The sequence below is a fragment of the Notothenia rossii genome (genome assembly GCF_949606895.1).
Source record: "Notothenia rossii genome assembly, chromosome: 5".
NCBI classification, from domain to species: Eukaryota; Metazoa; Chordata; class Actinopteri; order Perciformes; family Nototheniidae; genus Notothenia; species Notothenia rossii.
This window is the reverse complement of record NC_136903.1, coordinates 25666274-25688829: the sequence shown is the minus strand read 5'-3', so window position 1 is coordinate 25688829 and position 22556 is coordinate 25666274. Positions and strand designations below refer to the sequence as shown.

General features: G+C 41.2%; 1 protein-coding gene across 1 annotated transcript in view; it reads right to left on the bottom strand.

Moving 5' to 3' along the window:
* tmtc2b (transmembrane O-mannosyltransferase targeting cadherins 2b) overlaps positions 1-22343 on the bottom strand; it is a 108815-nt gene extending 86472 nt beyond the window's left edge. The window contains exon 1 of the mRNA XM_079681032.1: positions 21902-22343. Within this exon, the coding sequence (XP_079537158.1) occupies positions 21902-21984 (83 nt within the window). The 5' untranslated portion in view covers positions 21985-22343. The remainder of the gene's footprint in view (positions 1-21901) is intronic.
* Positions 22344-22556: the final 213 nt, after the last annotated feature.

Sequence of the window (22556 nt, the reverse complement as noted above, 5' to 3'; positions counted from 1 at the left end):
TAGTTTTAGGCTGACAACACAAGACATTTAAAGACATCGCCTGGCCATCCTTATAATCGATTGACATTTTATGGACCAAACTAGTTTAATCTAAAGAATACTAATAATAATCTGCAGATTAATTGATAATGAACATTTGAGTTGCAGGCCTAGTTGGAGCAGAAGCCCAGGGGAGGAAAACAGGCTCAAAACATCTCTGCAGCAGTGTCCTTCGATTGTATTATGTTTTACCAACAAATTATTTAGGCCTTGCCCCCGGGCAAATGCCAGTATTCGGTGGAATTAATGGAAACCATTTGTCCCCAGACATTAAGTTCAGTATTGTACGCTGCAATCTAGCCCACATCCCAGAGACGTGACCTCATCTTTTTCCAATAGAGTTGAGTTGAGTTCCAACAACACTGTGGTTATTAATCTTTGCAACAACTTCTATTGCGGCATTGTGGTGATGTCTGCATTCCATCCTGTATTGGGACTGCATGTCATGGTATACCAGATGCCTTTGTTTGGGATCAACATTGCATTTTATGTCCTTGATATCACTTGCATTGAAGGCAGTTACAAATAATGATTTTCTACCTGTAGTAGAGAAAACCACATGGTCAAAGACATGGCCAGTTAAAACAAATGATCTGTGTCACTGAGAAATGTTTGTTCTAATAACATCATAAGTGGAGTGTGGCAAAATGCTTGGTTTATAGCTAAGGCCTGAATGAGAACAAAGAGCTGCTGCACCATTTCCACTGCCTCATCATGTAGTATTGATCTTCCTGTGGGTCATGGACCTCTTCCCCCCCACCCCCCCCCCAGATACGCCTCAGGACTGTACTTGTCATCTCATTTCACCAAGCCAGTAGGGGTGCCTTAACAAATCAATTACAAGCCTCTTGCTGGTTGACTCTATTGGAGGCCAACATAGCCCCCCTGTTTCAGCGGAAATAAAATGTTATGTCAGCAAATACGGCAATGTGTAATACGGTAATTCCTGTGTATGTGTCTCCTGACAAAAATATATTTACAGCTTTTATTATCTCAGAGGGACTAGGTTTTTGAGAATGAGTTTAGCAACATATAACTATATTGTTCCAACGCGTAAACAAATCCCACAAACAGACATAAACCAGCTGTATTGTCTGTGTAGCCAAAGCAAGAGTTAGCATATTTCCCGGTATCATAGAACGCTGTTGTTGTTCAAACACTATTAAGAGCACCCCATTGAGCTCAGCCATTGCACTGGTTGACATGTTTCATCATCACTATCAGTGTGCAAGCTTTAGTATTGTATATTTTGAAACTCCTGTACACTCGGGTATGTCTCATGTGTTGATGTTAACACCCAAGAGCTAAACAAGTATATTAATACTCGACTGAAGTAGTCCCCAACAAGTGCAATAATAAAGCAATAACTGATGGGCTCAGTGTTAAGTTATGAGAAACCTAGAAACCTAGAGGAATACCAGCCTTGTCCTTTAAACTACTAAGAAAACGCTATCATTAAGAAACAGTGATATGATTATGGTTATTAAAAAAGCTAAAGATGTTACTACAATATATGCAAACACTTAGTAAGACATTAACTGGATGCTAAGAATGCAACATAAAAAAGGGGATTATTTTTACTTTAGTGTAATGCAAGATATTGCACATGTTTTGATTCAGTTTCAGTCTATTTACAGGAAAAGCTTTTTTAACAAAACAGTGGGATCATTAAGTTCCTCACAATCAGAGAGCGTTCAGGGAAAATGAGCAGGTACTTCCGTCTTCCTGTATATTCTGAGCCAGGCATAATCATTTCAGGGTTTTCCGTCAAGGTAGCAGATGATTGTGCTGTACAAAAACTCTTCAGGTAAACATTGTTAAACACTGCGCTCGTGTTTTATCCAGCTCATAAATCTCACAATTATCTGACAGGGCCTACTGTATACTGCAGAAACTGGTCCCAAATAAACAACCCTAAATCCTGCTCAAATAAACACAGCCACAACAGCCATAAACACATCAGCAACTTGAGCTAATAATAACCCAAACTGAAGCTGCTGAAAATAATTATGTGTTGCCAATCCTAACAGACATATACTGTAAGAGGCAATAATGTTTACTTCTAGCATTTGTTTGAGTGATGCTGGAGATATGCCAGGATGTTGTTTGTTCACAGTGTGTCCCGTTATGAATGATTATATACCTTTCTGTTTTTTTGCATTGTTGGACTTCCGTCATTATCCTGCATCATTTGCTATAAGGCATCAGTTGTGATTTCAAAAACCAATGCTAATAACAAGTATTTTCTAATGAGGGAAATATAAAAGATTACTTGTATTCCGTAAAAAAAAAAAACATTAGAGTTGAAGACGAGAAAGGCAGCTCAACACATCAACTCTTCATGTGTTTATGAAGTGTCTTTGTGATAAACTAAGGCGATTGTTCCAGTAAAAATTATGTTGGCTACTGCACAAAGCTGGCAGGGTGATAGACTCATAGATCAGCCAAAGGTTGCACCACACGCAGCTACACTTGTATCATGGAAGCTTTGTTGGATCCACAAGGTTAAATATCTCAGCTGCCTCTACATCTTACAGCAGGGTCTTGTCATATTGCATCCAGCGTTTTGATGGATGGTGTTTACTCCGTGTGCTGAAAATAACAACTCTGGATTCATTATAAGAAACAATGCACCCTGATGTATTTATTTGTGGAGAGCAGCTGCCCCTTATTTACTTCTAGCGGTACTGGTAGTACTCAACAAAGCAACAACCGCACTGCATAGTCCGAAAAACATCTGAAATTGCTTAGAGATGAACATGCAGGTACACAGCACAATGTTTATTAATATTAATATGCAGCTGACGTTCACCTCAAGGTTTAGAGCTGTCAGAACTGTGTTGAGGTGAAAACCGTCAATGAGGATAACTGGGGTTTATCTTAGCTGTCGGTAAAAAAAGAAATAGGGATTCTTTGATCGCATTTTCAAAAAGGTTCAAGATGTTTGACCAGTTCTGATGCTCTTTGATCTCAATCATCAATTAGGTTTGATTAATTCTCTGATCTAGATCAAATGCATTTCGCCTTCAAGGCTCTTATTTTCATAGCTTTTGTTTTGGTGCTGAAGCATATCAACTTTTGCACCATCTTACGTGCAGAAAGAAAGGTAAGGATCTAAATTAGGAGAAGTTTAGCAGAGTCTCTCCACCAGGGACTAAAAGGTTTAAACTCTTAATCTGGTTTAGACTGGGCGTCTCCTGCTGACTCACCCTTGGGAGTCCATCAACGGTTACCCAGAAAGCCTCCTAAATCAGACAAATCTGCAAATAATTAAAGCTTTTGGGAAATCCTCTAGTTTATTTAATTAATTAATCCCAAATCTATGTTGAGGACGCAGCGGTTTGGATGGAAAAGCACAGAGCAACCTCCATCTGTTAAGTTGTCTAAGGTACCTTTGCCAATGTTATTATAATTACAGTATTATCCCGGGGGTTAAGATGGAGAAACCTGAAAAACTGCATGTAGAATCTGTTTTTCATTAAAGTGGACAACACTGAAACTGGGATATACATATAAAACCAGGGAGAGCAGTCAATGGACATTTGGCTTTTTTTTCAGCTCAGCTCAGGTTTCCACTTCCCACAGTGTTTTACTCACTGCCATTTATTGACAGGCCAAGGCTTTCCCTGATAATAAAGATACGTAAATGGACAATAGGTTGTACACAGGAAATGCCTCACCATTACAAATTAAAACTGATGGCTTGCAGGAAAAATAAGCAAAACGTCAAAGAGCTATTTCTCCATCAATCAAATACCGGACATGTCATGAGCTGTTCTTCTTTTGAAGAAAACCAGAGGTCTTAATGCCATGAGATCATTCATAATGATGATGATGTGATTATGACAAAACTGTGAATGTGTCTTTCCAACAAAATAATCACTCAAACGATGTATTGGGAAACTATTAGGTCTGAGAAATATGCAAAATGACTTTCAATACAAAGATCCGAAGATTATATTCTTGTTCACGTTACGAATATTGATTTTTGAATAACTAAAACCTCGTATTGTGTGGAGGAGGATGAAGACCAAACATAGCTAAATCATTCCTCTCAGATGGAAAACAGTAATTGCACAGGGGGAAAGCCAAGTTTGTAATTTGCTGTAAAACAAAGCACCCAGGAAAACAACAGCCAATTACACTAGGAAAAAACAAATGTGTTACCGTAGCCAAAATGAGAACCAGCGATTATGCTGTGTGTTAAATAAATAAATAGAGCAAAAATAATAAACTACCCATGAATGCTCCTGTAAACTTTGTTTGTTCTTTGCATGGATAGTTGACTTTCATAAACACCCAAACACTTTAGTTTTTAAAACATTTCCAAAAAAGGTACACTACAGTATATGAAGGCCTACTAATGTTGTCCTTCCTCCAGCCCAGTGCATATTCCAAAAAGTGATATGTTAGACAGCTTTTATTCTTCCCCATTAGTACATTTTTTAGATTTACAAAGAACCATCTTTTGGTAATTTCAAGTGGTTGCCGCAAAATAAAAGCTCATGAGCAGTCAAACATGCTAGCATGCGTACTGCCAATTAATCTGTTCATGTTGACAACCTTTCTTTGATTTATCCACATGACATAAAGTCAAATGTCTCCAACGGTAGAGTTAGAGATACACCATGATATCCTACATACATTTGAACATTTACATTACACCATTTCTTTCAGGGTCTTACATGTGTCATGCTACTCCATATCGATACTAATCCAACAAAGAATATATTTTACATACTTATGCATGCTGCTGCGACACTGCAGGAAAGAAGTCATTCATTTTACTGTATTTAATGAATTAACGAATGAATGGGCACTGCGACGGCTGCAGGAAGGAATTAATGAAATCCTTATTCACCTAATAAGGGCCAGCCATCTGGGTGCTCGCTAGGAAACTATGCTGGATTGTTCCAAGCTAAAAATCAATAGCCTCTGAATGAGCCGCCTGTGGTATATGCTAGCTCCTGAGGAGACTTAGAATATGAGCTGTGGGACGTGCGGTTTAAGAGGTGAAATAATCATAACGCCAATCATGGTCTATTGTCTCCCAACAGCAGGACAGACTCAAGGGACCGAACAAGCACACATGGCAGGTACCCCGGGGCCCTGCCTGCTTTACTCCAGCTGTCAAGAGGCACAGTCATCAGCGCCATCAATCAAGTGGAGTGATGGGCGCATTGCATTAGCAAATGTTTCAGAGGAGTGCTAAATTAGAAGTGGGGGCTGGAAGAACAAGTCATTTCCGCAAGTGTTTAGTGCTGATAATGTATTTCTCTTTACAGAAGTAATGGAAATCTTCCACTGGGGTAGGATAATTTCACCTCTTCCCACACATATATCGCCCTGTTTCTTTCTCCTCATGTCTTTCTCTGAGATAAATGGCGCTCGTTTCTTGAGAATATAGCATTTAGCCTAAGCATGAGGCTAAAAGACTTGCGATAGTCTACATTATTCCGGTAGAAAAATACAGTTTGATTGACGGTTTGTTTGAGGAGCAGTGAGCCTTGTATGTCTGAAGGTGAGGGTCTTCATTGTGAACCTCGGCAGTCACTCAAACCAATGCAAACAAAGCCTGTGAGTCAGCAGTGTGCAATGGATGGGTTTCGCTTAAATAGCTTCCTAATTAAAGACAGCCACAGATGATTCTACCATGTGGTGGCGAGAAAAAGTGTCTACTGGACAGGCCGGACACTTTTTGAAGAGCAGCTTGGGGGATCCGGTGTGGTTTTGAGCCTTCTTAACATCTCATCAGGTAAATGATGTAAGACCCTAAAGAAGCCGGAGTTCACAGTCAGGACAACACGTGCTCACCGCAGACTGAAAGAGATCAGCCTATGGGGCTTCACAGTCACACTTAAACAATCAAGAATCAGGCCTTCTGTCTAATACCGTAATGCTCCATCAGTCATTCTTAGTTGCCCGATTTGCTCTTTTTACATTTGCACACCCTCAATCTCTCTCTTAGATTAGACATTTATTTTTGGGGAAAAAACCTTTGAGGAGAATTATTCTGTCAAAGTAGCTGACAGCGCTTCTCTCCAGATCCTCAAACCTCAGGGGCTGGTAAAGGAAAAACTGTTGCGCACACTTTCTCCCAAACCAAACTTCCTCCTCAGATTATAAATAAACTCAGGCCAATTGTGTGTATCCATCTCCTGCCGATGAGGAAGAGCTCACTTGGCCAAATACCCGGAGGGGAAAGTCGCACATGCGAGAGGTCAAAGATGAGGAGAAACACCGCGGCCACAGATACTAAGGGTCAATGCTCTGCCAAAATAAACCACTGAAATCAACCCTGTAAACCATCATGATTCCATCAATCTGTCACCAGTGTGATTTTATTCAGGATGACAGAGAGAGAGGGAGAGTGTGCAGGGAGAAAGAGAGCGGACGGGAGAATTGGCTCTGTCCGTGAAATACAATACAACACAAGCTGTTCTCCATCTGGGGGGATGTCAGACTCGTCTCCCTCACCAAGCCATGACAAGCTATATTAGAACTAGTCAATTTACACCGCATTTGATTGGATTTTGTAATGGCAAATATAATATATCCAAACACAAAAAATGTATGGACCTTACATAACGTGATTGATTCAAAAATGAATTATTCATTTAAACCACTCTATGGATGCATCTGGTGAGGAAAAGCAAACGTATAAATAGAAACAGTAGTGTAAAGCCTACACAGACAGAAGAAACTTATATACATAAATGGTTTCATTCCTTCATAACCCACACAGCCATTTAGTGCAAAGCCCCCTAAGGCTGAGATTACAGCTCTCAACTCTTGCCCTCTCTCAGTGTAGCTGTTGGATGAAAGACTTGGCAGGGGTCACATCCAAGTGCGGTGGGTATTGTGTTTTTTTTCTCAATCTTACTTAAATCGAACTATACGAGGACCTGGGCCAGACTGCTCGTCTGGTTGTAAATAACCTGTGGTGTCCCAGAGGGTGGCATACTGCAGGCTGTTGTGCTTTGCACGCATTTCACAGAGCACTAAAACCACGCACTGGGTTCCCAGGGCTCAACAGTATCAATTAGAGGCAGCTTGTGAAAAGATGTGCTTCCTCCATTGCTGTGGTCTGGTCGGAGGTAGGAAGTGAGGGAAGGGAGGGAGAGGGAGGAGGGGAATACGACTTCTGGGACTGTTGGGGGCCACAATAATTCAGTCTCCCTGTTTTAGGTTTGCTCTGTCAGCTTATCTACAATAAATAAAGTGTAATACAACACACACTTAACCAATCCCTCCATGTTCCCTTTCTATCGTCACAATTTTCTAAAGTTCACAATAATGTTCAGACTCCATAGATGCCTCAACTCAGAGATTTGAGTGAGAACATAGCAACAAAATGAAGGCAAACATATGAGGCACATGTTTTCTTGCCTCCCAGTGTTACAAGCCTGAGGGGAGCGACAGGTTACCCATAGTGGCTAAACTGGCCAGACCACAGGACCTTCTGTGCTGCATTTGACTCACTTACCACACTTAGGAAACACCAGATACTGTAATCATACTTGAGAACCACTTTAACCGCAATAATAACATTAGTCAGAGACAATCCAACACTTGTGTCCTTAACGGAGTGAGCCTGAACCTAACTAATAATATTGTCCACTTCAAAGAAAGTTTATCATGTTGGCCCGCGTACAGCTCTCTTAGTCTGGATTGTTTTTTTTCCACTAAGATTAATTTGCCAGGTTGGCACAGGAGTTTCAAGATTAAGACCATTTGTTTATGGCTTGGCTGCAACTGCTAAAAAAAAATGATGTCCCAACTCCCAATAACTTCTCCAAATGTTGATTGTAACTGCCTAGAACGAAACATGGAAGAGTTGTGACGCCACTATCATGAGGAGGACACCACAAATTACTGTTCAATATCAATAAGTGTCATATGTGACGCTACGCTTATAGGTTTGGTTTGTTTTTTAAACAGAAACCACTAGGTTAGGTTAAGAGAAATATCATGGTTTTGGTTATGTCCTACAAGTTTCTTATCAAGGTTTCAACAATAAATATATGGTTAAGGAACAGTGCCAAAAGTGTCAAAAGTCCTCAGTGCAAAATCCTACATAGAGGTGAATGGGTGCTGCTGTTGCACTGATTCAAACCAAGCTAGTACTGTGAAAAACGAAATGTAAATGACTAGTGGTGCACGATAATTATCGGCCCGATAATTATCGGTCCGATATTAGGAATTATGACGTTATCCCGATAAACCCGATAAAAGTATTAATAGCACCGATAATATACAATATATTTTTGGGGTAAAAAAAAGAAAAGATACTGCGGTGTGGGTGGATTGGGATGAGGGGCGCTTGTTTTTCACTCGGCTCCTCCCGTTTTGCCAGTACTGTGGTATTAGTGGTTTAGGAAGAGGGGAGTTTTTCACAAATCCAGCGCTCCCTAACTCATGCCTGGCTGTGACTTAAATGGTGTGCGGCCGTGAAGCCAGGACAGTAAACAAACATGTCGTTGGTAGTATGGGACTATTTCAAAGTTTCAGAGTTAGATAGTTCACTTGCTATTTGTATTAACAAATGCAATGCAGAAGTTCCACGAGGAGGGAAAAAGGCAACAGGTACATTTAATATATATATATATATATTATATTATTATCGGTTATCGGTATCGGTCTTGAGAAGCAGGAAGTTATCGGTATTGGTATCGGTTTCAAAAAACCAATATCGTGCATCCCTATAAATGACAGAGAAACTGTCATTTAATGAAATTTGTGCTTCAAAATAACCATTGTTGATTTCTCTTTTTCCTGACTAAATAATATAATTAAAATAGTTACTCCAATTATAAATGATTTAAGAATGGCAACCCCTCTGACAGCTTTGACAACTAAAAGCCTGGCAACCAGCTCTTAAACACGTCGCTCCCCATTTCCTAAAGTGCATTGCTGTTGCATCATCTCTCCAAGCCAAACACACATGCCACCCAGAACTGACCCCGTTGAGCTGGCATATTCATAAACTGTGAATCCTCTGCCCTCCTTCCTGTGTATCGACTCTAGACAACCCTAACCACAGCACGTATGACCCTAATACGCTTTCCCAATTGGTTCTGACAGGTCTGATCTGCAAAGCAGCAGCCGTTTTCTCCTCTGTCCAAACAGAGAACACTGAGGTCCTGCTTCTTTGTCCTTGATAAACAACAGACCAGCACAACCAGGGATTAATTCCCCTCTATTTAGGTACAAATGGCCTCCTTCACTGGGTCCAGGAAGAACAGAGGGACCACACAGCCCCTTCTTCTCACAATGGACAAAGGCATTGCCCCCGAACTGGCCAGCTCTTGTCATAACCTTTATCGTAACGAGCCAGTGGTCCTTGTCAGAGAATAAGGCCACCGAGATGGAGAGGCCTTCTCCTCTTCCTCACTGAAAAGGGCATACTATAGCATCCCCGTTGGATATGGGGGACAGAGGAGTTCTTGTTTCTAATGGCTTGGGGTTCTCTGCTTACATGTCGTGCCCCCTCTCCTCCACAGTCCTGTTAATCCCATTAATATGAAGAGGGCCAAGAGCCTGAGAGTGGCTACGGCTTAAGAGACATCAACCAGCATTAGCCCTTCGAAATCCAAACCCTTGTCTAGACCCATTAACAACTTAGCCTGGCAGAGTCAAATGATTTGAGACCCGCGTTCAATGATAGGAGCATAACTTATAGCCGACACTTACCCATCAACACACACATTCAAACCATTGTTTTCAGGAATGCACTGACCTGACACACCAGATGCATTACGGTATTTGATTATAAATCCCACTAATCTCATTCTGTTGGTCAAGCAGCACATTTGATCCATCCTTTTCACATAGTTTATTCCTTGGCAGCTTTGATGCCTTTCTCACATTATTGAGTAGCTGTGTTTTACGTCTGCCATGAAACCTTGACCATGTGAGGGATTTTCTTATTGGATGATTCAGTCCGGTGTTAAACATTATTCCCATTTAAGGCGATTATTATCGTGTCTGTCTGTCTGTCTGTGTGCAGCATAGTGCATGTGTGTGTTGCTATAACCACATGATGTATTAGGAGAGATAATCCGTTGGGTTTAATTAAATAGACAGGCAAGGAGCCCTGAGGATACCCAAAAAGGACTAAGGTTGATGTCTTGTGGAGTGAAGCAAAGACAATCTCTAATGCTTCAATCCACCACCAGGCAGTTTATCCAACATCTACATATTGCTGTATTTCTCATCTTACTGCATGCCAGTCAGGTGATTATAAAGCATTAGGGCCTGATTAATTCAGCTTTTAAGAAGCTTGCCTTGGCAGTGCTAGAGCACAGCGAGGGCTTTCATGAAAAGATGGTGACTGCTCATGAGCAGCTTTCAATCTCATATTGAGAATAGTGACCTGGCGCAGAAGCCTATCACACATGACAATCAGCTAAAGTGGGCAATCACCAGTGATTCGGCTCCCCTACCAGCTACCACACATATTTATTCATCAGTTTGCTCCAGTAATCAAAGGTAGTTCTGACATCAACTCAGCATCAGACCATCACAGGTATTTAAGATTCAGGTATGTATCGAGTTTCTCAAGAGTCTAGAGGTCACCTGGAACTAGAGGTTTTGGGTGTCCAGTGGCGTCAAATGAGCATGTTCTTTGTGTAAAGTGTCATTTAGGATTACTGTGACTAGGTGAAAACCTTGACTGCAGCTTAGTAGTGCTACCACACTCAGCACTCGAACCTGCTACTGTGCACAAACTAATCAGATTGGAGCACAGTGATGTTTTACGTGTGTGTTGTTGAAGCATAGAGTGCTTTTTTTTCTTTCTGAAATACACAAAAATCCTTGATAAGGATAAGGATATTTTCATTATTCAAACCAAACAAGGCCCCCCTGCAGCTAGGCTAATAACTCTGTAAAAGCTGTACTTGTTAAACATGTTGGAATTGCATTAGTGTTGCAGGTATTTGACCATAAACCAAAGTATGTACTGTATTTACTTAATGATGGCACTAGATGGAAAGCCAAATAAATGATTATTTATCCTCTGGGGACCATGAATATCAGTAAAACATTTAGCGGTAGCCGATCTGAGAGCTGGTGAGATATTTGGGACCGAGTGATGGACTCACCAACTGATATTGCTACAGACTCATGCCGGTATCATGCAAGATAAACTTGCTACAATAATAGTCAGTTAATGGACCAGCACCACAGGCGTTCCCATACACACAGGCGTTGGAGCTGTTCTTCATGAAACCCAGAAGGATGAAGTGCTCTGACAAACAGTGCCATCTTTGTGAAAAATGATTATACAGGAATGAAAAGTGAATAGTGCCTCCAGCCCGCTGCCACCTCCGCCCAAGTATATTTCAGATCTGTGGGAAACACTGTAGTGTCTAAATTTTTCTTACCAATATGCAGTGTTTCCCCTACTATTGTCTTGGCGGGGCGCTGTGCCCTGCCAACGGAGCCCGCGCCCTGCCTGAAATTCAAGGTGTTTTTTTATTTAAACTTTTTTTTTTTATTATTTAAAACAAATATATATATATAGCACCAAATTGCAACTGAAGTAATCTATCTACGGTCACTTTTCACTTTGAACATGTGCTCTTTTATTAAATAAACTAAACGCCTATGTTATTTATCCAATGTGCATGTTTCAGTGTCCACAGCCTTGCGTATTCAAATTCTCCCTCCGCTCTTTTTCTGAAGGGCGGGGCTCCGCTCCACCCCCCGGCCCACACACACTCACACGCGAATGCACACACTCACTATCAGAAACAAGAGCGGAGGAAAGGAGGAGAACAACAGCTCTGCTGTCTGCCCGTTTGTGTGTGTCCCCAGTTTCAAATTATTTTATTAGTATTTTTTAACCGCAAGCCGTTATCGTCACGGGAGAAGGACACACACACAGCCTGCCCAGGTGGACGCGCGCGAACGCGACAACGAACGTAGCGTGCGCATTCTAAAAATAGCTCACAGATGGTGACCAGGTACCACGGTTTTGAACTACAGTATTGAATTTGACAGAAAACAACAATCAAACGCCAGCAGAAGAATAGTCTAATGAGTTGGGTGAATAAAAAGACAGGAGATGTGAGTTGGTTTATTCAGTAAATTAGCTCAGGATAATTGGATGTTCTGTCTACACCTGTTGATGTGAGGCTAATGCAGGATTTGCTAGCTTGATGCTACCGGCATTTAGCGGCAGTGACTCAACAAATTGCCACTTAAGATGTATCGTCAGCAATGTATGACAAGCAGACTGCTTGTTTAATGTTAGACTCACACCAATAGCTCAATATGATCATAACACGATTGCTTTCATATCAGAGATCAGATGAGGTGGAGCTGCCTCCAGCAATAGAGGATGAGGCAGAGAGAAGCAGCAGCAGCAGCGGCACAGGGTTGCAGCAGCAGGTATGTTATATGCTGTAGTCAGGTGATTTAAATGTATCAATGAAAGGAAGAAGTGTAGGCTACATGATAAGAAGGGAATACAGTTTGAATTAAAGTAATAAAGTACAGTGTAACACTGTACTTTATTACTTTTTAATGTACAAATACTTTGTTACTGTACGATATCAATAACAATAATCCACAGCTCCTCTCTCTGCTCCAGAGGATAAAAAAAATCTGTGTGCCCTGACATTTTTTTTCGGGGTACCCGAGCAGCACCCTGCCAAGGCAGTAAACCTAGGGGAAACACTGAATATGGATGTTTTTTATATGTATGTATGCTTCCTTCTTCTTGAAATTGATTATTTTAACATATCTCTGGCATTTCTGTACTGCTCATTTTTATATGCTGACATCTTGGTATGATACTGGAATCACAAACAAAAGGCTTAAGCCTTTAAAATGGACGAGCAGCAAGATGGATGCAGGAAGGAGAAAGTTCACCTAAGCCTGGCGGGGTCACACAAGCCAAGACAGCTGCCTTCCCACTCTGGGCCACACAGCAGTCTGTGGAGCTAATTTAAGTGTTTTGACAGTGACCCAGAATGGAAAGTAAGGTAAACGTAAATCCAGTGAGGTAACAGGATTGAAGTGTTCTGCCGCAATGTGTGCGCTTCCACATGTTTTACATAGTTGGAAGTACACCAATACAACACTTTCTCAAATGTAATCGCAGTTGGACATTTTCCAAATATGCGGGTATGTCAGTTTTCCTCCATTCTGCCCTCAACACAGGGAATGCAGTACAAAGGCCAGCATTTTTGTAATACACTTGAGGTGAAATTCAATAGCCAAGATGCAGCAGCCTTATTCTGGGCCTGATGACAGTGAGGGGAAAAAAGAGCATCATATCTAGTCAGCTGTTTCTTATTGACCTAAATATGAACTCACTCTATCCAAGACCCCAATGCAGAAGTTATTCTGTAGGGTTTGGTGGGTAAGGGATGCAACTCGCAAACATATCAGAACCCCTCATGAATGGTATTTCTAGAAACAAATGCATTTCTGCCAGGCAAGATTATCCTGCAATTGTGGCAAGAGTGAAATCAACCATTTCTACCCTTATTGGCTATCTTTTGGAAAATAAGAGCTGGGGGAAATTAAGATCAAATCGATCTGTTGTTAGACGCAGCTTGTATTTCCAAGCTGGTACAGCTCCAGTAAAAGTGTTCACAATAGCAACAAATTCCAAAGACAGATTCATCCGTTTCTGTGAAATAACCAGACTGGAGATTAGTTATTTTTTCTGTGATAAAAACCATGAGGGAAAAACAAGAAAGGAATGAAAAAACACTTTTTTTTTTTATTGTACAAGTTTGTTGACAACACCTACCGAGTCTGGAATGTAAGCAAACTCAATTTGGCGTACAGTAAATGTGTATAAACTGTAAACATTGATAAGAAATCACAAGTCTTAGATGTGAGAAAATCTATCAGAAAAGGTGTCGGGCCAAGACGATTAGGCTGGATGCCTCCCACATATCTCTCCTGCCAACCAGTGTACTCCCTGGTGATTTAATGGGAGGAAACACAAAAGCATTAAAGCATTCTCTATAAACAGCAGATCCATTACACATTATTAAAAAACTACCACACTGGTAATCAGCAATTTTCAAAATGTCTTTATATATCATCTATATCATAATATCTAAACCTTAGGGCTGTAACGATATACGTACTGAAAATATTCGGTATGGGCCCTTCGGGTCGGTACATGTTTATTAAGGATCCCCATTAGCTTTTGCTCTTGACAAAAGCTACTCTTCCTGGGGTCCGACACTTAAAACAATACAACAATAATACAACAATAATACACGTGTGTACTGAACGAATATAAAGTTAAACGTAAAAAATTGAGAACGTGAAAAACTTTGCGGAAGTAATTTCAGGTGCTGTGTCGCAGCGTTCAGTGTAATTTGTTCACATTGGGTTCAACCTCAACGCGTCATAGAGCGACAAAGTCATTTAATTGGACGAGAGGCATACTAAGAGAGCTGGTCACAGGGATGCATTCAAATTTAGTCAGTAGTTTGGGGAACTATCGAAATGGCGAACGCAGATAAAGTTGAGCTCGAAAATCCTCCAGCATCATTGAAGTCTCCGGTTTGGGAACATTTTGTTTCGCAGTTACGTACAAGGATGACGGACAAATACAGGTGGACCGAACCAAAGCTGTTTGTCGGCATTGTTCAACTAAAATTTATTACGCGGCTGGCAATACTTCAAACTTGCACACTCATTTGAAAAGGCATCACCCGAACGTGAATATCAAAAAAATTACTGAAGTGCAAACCGAACTCCCACTAGCATTTAAACCTCCAACACTCGCAAAAAGTTCATTGCCATGTTAGCAAAGCGCTACCTGGCTGTATTTGCTACCTCTGTCCCTAGCGAGAGGGTGTTCTCCACAGCAGGAGACATTGGCTGTTTCTCAATCGCGAGGAAACTGGCTTCCAAGCCAATATTTCAAGGATACTACGTCATCGAGTGGCACCGAAGGACTGTTCCAATCTCCAGCATACTTGGAATTCCACCGAGGCCACGTCCTTGGTTTGGGGGTAATTTCGAGGCTGCACATGGGTAGACTTCGCGTCCTTCAAATCCCCACAATGCTTTGCGCACGGACCAATTTCAAAAACCCTTGCGGAGAATGGCTGAACCGAAGCAGCACAGCACACATTTAAATGTAAGTATGTAATGGCGTAGAACAGGGCTATTCAACTACACATTTAGTTGGGCCAGATTTTATAACTACAAAATTCAGCTGGGCCAGACATTCAGCGGCCTGTAAAAAGCGGGTAGTGACACATTTTAAACCAACACATATTACTGCGATGAAAAACATGCAATTTTATTCATTGTTCATCTAAAAAAGGTAGGTCAAAAAGTGCATAAAAACACAACAAATTAGCATTAATTTAACAGAATCTGAAAAAAAAGTGCACAGTTGTAGCATTACATTTGTTTGCTTTAGAAGTCAAATATTCAGGTTATTTTTTTAGAACCAGGCACATCACAAAGTGCATTTACTGAATACAATAATAGCAGTCTTAATAAATGTGCTCACATACAAAAAAAACAGCTAAAGAGCTCCAATGCAACACAAAGAGGTAGTACTGTAGCAATATTTTTTCACTTTTCAAGTAATAACAAAAAAATCATACGTTTTGGTCACATTTGTCCCAGACACATTACAAAGTGCACTTAAATGAATACAGAAAGAACTGTCAAACACTTCAGTGCACAAACCCATAACAAGGGATACGGGTAACTATATGAATGAATGCTACACTACACGTCTACTATAGTAAACTAGGTGCTTACTATCACCTCATTTGTGATTTGTCATCGCTGACTTTCTCAATGGGAGAAGGGACATTTTAAGTTTTGAACAAGAACAGTGATTTTTGGCTCATAGGATGTCAATGCAATCCTAAGACATTGGTGAAGAGTGCTGTCAGTCGGGGAGCAGCGAGTGCTACTTTTGATTGAGTTCATGTGTGAAAAGCTTGATTCACATTTGTATGTTGATCCAAACATACTGAGCACACAGATCGCTACTTTCTGAACGTTAGGGAACTGCTGTTTTTTGACATCACTCCAAAACTTCGCTGGCCCGTTAGTGCGCTGCATGTCAATAAGTTCCAGTGTATATTTCCCCTTGTCGATGCAGGGGACCACTTCCTTTGCTCTGGTTGATACGTCCCCCTCTATTGCAACAGTGAAGGGGTCTCTGGCAAAGCCCATCATCACGTCTGTGGGCAGAGCAAGTCCATCCAATCGACAGGCAAAGTTCTCTTTCAACCTCGCAATGAAATCTGTCATCACATCCGTGATTTGTGCCGGAGATGTGATGTGTTTGGGGAGCGTCGGAAAATGCAGCATCCGACCCGTGCTCAAGTCGGTAGTGAAAAGGTCCAGCTTGACTTGGATCTGCTCCACAAGATCAATTACCGTTTTGTCTCTGTTTACGCTTCAGAGTTGAGAGAGACATGTTTTAGAGTTGCTATCATAGGACCACCGTTACTAGCACCACTAGATGCACTTTCAAAAAACGTGCTGCGTTGTGGTTTGGTGGTTTCTATGCAACGCGGAGTGTTGCGTTCATGGTCTGTACTAGTGTAGGAATTTGGCTACGGGAGGCTGGGCCACTTGGGAGTTGGTTCTGGGCCGCATCCGGCCCGCGGGCCGCCAGTTGAATAGGCCTGGCGTAGAACATGTGTTGGTAAATATGTTACTTTGTTGCATTTGTTATCACCAAAAATGTGTTCCGTGAAAGTAAAGCAAGTTCATAATTAGATAAACATCGTGAGGTATTTATTTTCGGTACAGTTTATGTTGAAACCGTTAGAGAGAGTGGCACACTTGTTAGGCTGTTCCATTCTTCTTTGTTTTCTGAAGCCGTGGCTTGGAAGTATACTTGCTTCGTTTCTGAAGGAAGGGACTTGGAAGTATGCGACTACCAAGCCAGTATCCTTGCGATTGAGAAACGGCCATTGTTAGTGCCAGCAGATCTGTCCTTTCGGCAAGCAATGTGGACAAGTTATTTTTTCTTAAAAAAAACATTAAAATACAATGACAAGCAAGCAAGTCCTAATGTCAAACTAGTACAGTACAGTTTAAGTACAGATTATTTCAGTTCATCTAAATGCTGCACCTTAATGTTTCTTTTATTATATTTTGTATTTATTTGAGTGAATACATTATTCACAGTTTAATAGTAATTAAAAAATATATATATATATTTTATGTTATGTGATCATTTTTTCTGCTGTACCGAAAACGTACCGAACCGTGACCTAAAAACCGAGGTAAGTAGGCTACCGAACCGAAATGTTTGTGAACCGTTACACCCCTACTAAACCTGCAATAAGACATTTTAAAAGTCACTTGGGTGCAGCCAAAAATGTTTGTTCACAAGCTATCCGTGTTTGTTAGCTGTTTGGTAGCATGGGGAATAGTGTGCAATGGGTTTTTAGAGCTTTTACGCTACAACAACATCATGTTTTAGACGGAAAAATGCTACGTTTGTGGTTAAAGTGAAACAAAGCAATCTTTCTTGGACTTAAAAGTGAATCAATTAACTGAAAGATGCTATAAATCAGAATTATGTTATAGCCACTTAAAAAAAAAAAATCAATCATCTTCAGACGCCATCTTCACTGACTCTGTTACGCACTGTCTAGTCAATGGGCACTTTGATGTATCCATCCTAGCAACTCCAAGCAACACACAACATCGCAACACAAAACCTTGCCCTTCAAACTGCAGAAGGGAGAAAAACCCTAAACGGCTCACCAAACGGGACCATCTGGAGGCAGTTGTTGGTTGATGGGAGCCGGAGGACTGAAAGGCTTTGGGGGTTGTTGAAGGGAAGGCAGACAGAGAAAGAGAGAAAGTGGTGCAGCTACATCTACCAAACCATGTCGTGAGTCTCGCTCTGCAGGCGGGACAGTAATTACAGGGAGCAGACAGAGAGAGCCTGACTGGGGAGGAAAGAGAGATACTCAAACCGCTGGGTTGCCGCCCTTGGGCCTTCAACATAACCGCTAACAGCCCATCCCACAGTACAGGGTTCCAGGTCAGTGCTCTGACACACTGTGCCAAGGTAGAGGCATTCATGGGTACGGACAGCGCCAAAGTCAATGTCAGGCCCAGGTAGGCCCACACAGGCTGGCTTCCACTTCAAGGGCCACAACCAAGGCTCTATGAAGACTGTGGAAAAACACCACATGGTCGTAATACTTGAAGTGAAGCACAGTCTGCTTCTATAAGTCTGTGCATACAATACATAATAAAACATTTTTGATAAAATGAAGGAAAGAATGTATAAAAAACAACAAAAAATATTCACAGCTGTTGGTTTTCTTTCTTGGTATGATCATTAAAAACATGAGTCACCGCCCATAGCACTTAGTGGCTTCTTTGCCGTCATCGACTAGAAGATCGCATCAAACCACATTAGCGTGAAGCTTTCTTTTTGGCACTCAATCCTGACTTCTCTAATGAAGCTTTCAGGGGCGTGGGGCAGAGCAACGAAGCGCCTTGACCAACTGTCTGAGCGCTATAAATCATCATCCTCTCCATACCCAGGAAGGCAGCGTCCTTCAGCGTGACCTGCGTCAGCGTAACACCAGATAAATGAGCTGGTTGCAGTTCATCACATCCGTCAAGCTCCTGACTGGGACGGGTAATCCATGAACGAATTGCGTTTGACTGAAACACACCTTGAAAAGAGCACAGTGATTTCATGCCTTTTTGACTCAGATTGCTCACCTTGATTAACCTGCTGTGGCAGAGAAGCTCTTTTCATTCAAAAAAATAAATGTTGCCATCTGCAATCAAGTTAAAAACACACTAATGCCTTCACCAGTTTTTTCTTTTAGGTTTCTAGCCTGTAGGCTTAAGGCAATTTTCACAATATTGCACCAGTATTTCTGCTCTGACATTTATCCCTCCCATTCCTTCACTCAGCCCTAACTGTAGATTATAGCAGCAGAGATATGGCCTTACATGACATATGATTCCCATTTTCCAGTGCAGGTGTCAAAGCTGTGTATGTGCTAATGATGAGTGTGTCCAGGGACGGGAAAGGAAAAGCTCCCCGGGGACAGGCCACTCTTTCAGACTGTCGTTTTAACAAGGGAGCGGCTGTGACTGACTGACTGACTGCAGGGGCCAAAAAATGCATGTAAGGGATTTTTCTTTTTTTAAAGCCTGGAGGATAACATTTCCTACACATGTACCTTTTTTTCCTTTAACTGTGACCTAATGACCACCTTGGTTGCTATGTTTGGAATGCGTAAAGTTTTCTCAAATGAATGTTTAACTACTGATAAGAAGTGACCGAGAAGACAAGGTGCCCATAAATAGTTTTATTCTATTTTTCTCAAACACTTTCAATACTCAAGACAGGAATACATAGAGGAAAAGCATCATTACGTATTCTACTGCCATACCAGCCAATCGATCGCAAATCCTCAGGTGTCTCTTATGCCAGCTCTCTAGATCCTAGCCTTTTCACACGCACCCGTACACACAGAACACTTTTAGATTCCTAAAATCACTGCATTGGTTTCACAGCCAGAAGCAAAAAGGTAGAAATGTATGTTGCACTGTGACAAAATATCCATATTTAATTCTTCTGCTACTATTTATCATAAACATTCGATAGAACGCCGGAGTTTACCTTTAGGAATGCCTGCAAAACAACACATCAATCTTTTTTTTAGCATTTATTTAGCATTCTGTCATGCTGAATTTGGAAAACCTTTATCTAAATGATCCATAAATTACTTTTACACTTGCAGTTGAATATAAATCCTGCCGACAAGCTACACACATTAGGTATTTTCCATCATGACAGCCTCTTTACCATAACCGTGTCAGCTATTTCTTCCAAACAAACACAGCATCAGCAAGTTAGATCAGTCTGTTTTTCCCTCACCAAAATTAAATATATATATGTATCTCTGTCGCACCCTCCCTTCCTCTATCTCCCTCACTCCCTCTCTTCCCCCAGTGGAGCCCAAAGGGGACAGGAGACGGCTGCTAATTGCAAGCCTTGAACCAAACACATGGTGTTAAAAGCAGATAAGGCTGGATGACAGATCGCCTGCAATGAAAAACATGTCAGAGACAGAATAGAGAGTCTGCCTGGCATGCAGAACTATGAATTCATGTGCAATAACTTGGAGCAAAACTCACGTGGTAATAAATTACATTATGTTAACATCTCTTCATAGAATAATCAGGGTTAGGCTTTCTGTCTTGCATTTAAAATCTCTCTTCAGCAGCCACACACAGCAGCGGCTGAGGTAGCACTGCCACTCCCTGACAGCTTTATGGACACAGAACACCATCTTTCTTACACAAGAGTGGCCCAAATCACCTGAACATAACAAAACAGCCACTCTACAAGGAAAGTATCAGACTTTCAGTACCAAAAAAGGCCTTTGGGACGTTTTAGGGAGGAAGTGTTCTTAAATAAAGAGCGACTTGTAGAGAAAGTACAGCAGCAGTGGATTTGGAGGGTGTTAATGTTGTGTTTGTTCACTAAGCTGGAACCTCTGGGTGTGTTTCAAAAGCAGCACCTGTTATGCAAACACACACACTGCAGGGGCAAAGCACATAGAGGAGGACTGTGAACTATGCTATTTTGTTAAAACAGGTGCATATTCTTAATATCTACAAATATTATAATAATAATAATAATAATAATATGAGCTGATTAATCAAACTTATTAATTAATTGATTAGTTGTCAACTATAAAATGATTAAAGCATTTTTATAATCTGAATTGAGTCATTTTTAAGAAGAAAAAAATCAACATTTTCTGAATTCGACTTCTTAAAATATGAATATTTACAAGTATCTCTGCTCCTTTATTTTTTAATAATGAGTTGCGAGCATTCAAGACATTTGAGGTTGTCAGCTTTAGTTTTGGTAACAATAATTAAATATTTTCAAACTTTTCTGACATTTTGTTACCCAAACAACTCATCAATAAGCTGAGAAAATAGACAATTATAGAGTTGCAGCCCTAGTGAAATCCATGAAATGATAGCCAGATGCAACACAGTGATAGCAGGGAAGGGATGATGTCTCTGACCTACATCAAGGCATGGATGGTGCATAAATGCGCCTGAGGCACTGACAACCATTCAGCCATCAAATATCAAATGGCCAGCTATGAGTAATGCATCACCCGGCTGAACCCAGGCACCGAGCTCGCCTTCTCAAACTGATGCTTTCCAGTGGAGGGTGACAAACCAGAGCCTGTTTTTAAGTAAATTAATAATAAAATACTTTGCTCAAAGTTTCAGCAGTCTGCTCATTGGGTAGGGACTTCTGCTTTGGGCTGAGAAGGCATGTTTCTCCTCCAGAGATCAATTATTTCCTCAGCACAACTCAAAACTTATAGAGCAAGTCCAGACTCTGGAGACTGAGGCGTCCAAGCACAATGCCTGCTCGCTGATGTTCATCCTATGGAAAACTATAGTGATACTAGAAAGATTTTACAGAAAGAATGCTGCAGAAATATGATAGGAATGCCATTGGAAGTGTGAAATACTGTATAGTTACTCTGTCTTTAGACATGAAACAGAGATGTATAACAGTAGCTAATAAAGATAAGTAAGGATACCAAGTGTGGCATTTCAAACTTTATAAAAGGTCTATAAAGCACCAAGCTCCATTGATAAATTCGGATTTTTTGAAGGCTTACTGCTAATGAAAAAGCTGACAGGAGTTAACTTCCAGTGTTGCTAATGCATTGAAATGCTGCTAATTCAGAGTTGTGGCAACATAATGAATGGAGCCCATCATTTGTAATGTGCCAGAATGAATAAACTACAGGTGAGAGCAGGAAGTGGACACAGTGACGTTTGTAACATGGGGCTTGGTGTCATTCATTCACTAAAGTACCTGTCATCGTAGCAGAAATCGGCGCCCAGAGTGTTGACATACAGGACCAGAGCCACGGCGCTGCACAGCAATTCTGCAAACATTTCTCTGTCTCGCTCACACGCGTGGAAATAAAAAAAAATGATAGAAAAACTGGAAAAAAATAAACAAAGCTGCAAAGCGAGGCAGAGGGAAGCGGCGAGCTTTAGTCCCTCTCAGTCCCCGTCTTTGTCAGGATATCTCTGCGAAAACAAGTCCGTGTGTCCCCCCATCATCCTTGGTGAAGTGCACAAAGTGGGTAATCCATAGGTCACTTTCTTCCTAACCCATGTTGGGTGTGAGCTGCAGAGCTTTTTATCCCGCCGTCTGGGAGTTGGTCAGGAAATAAAACACGAGCAGCGTTGAAGTGAATGTGTGACAGCGAACCGCACGCCTTCAGACACAGAGGAGGGTCCGTGCTCTGATGCTCAGCGGCCGCTGCTGGGGGAGCGTCGGAAAGAGACCGCACCAAGTCAGCCATAATGACGTCTACAACTTCCGGTTGTACTTTAAAAAATAAAGCGTTCTGCTAAAGTCCGTTTTATTGACAGGATAGTGTGGTACAAAAGCTGATAAAAGAGAAAGAAAATAACAAGATGATTACACTATTCGAAACGTTTTTAAAACACTATTCTAT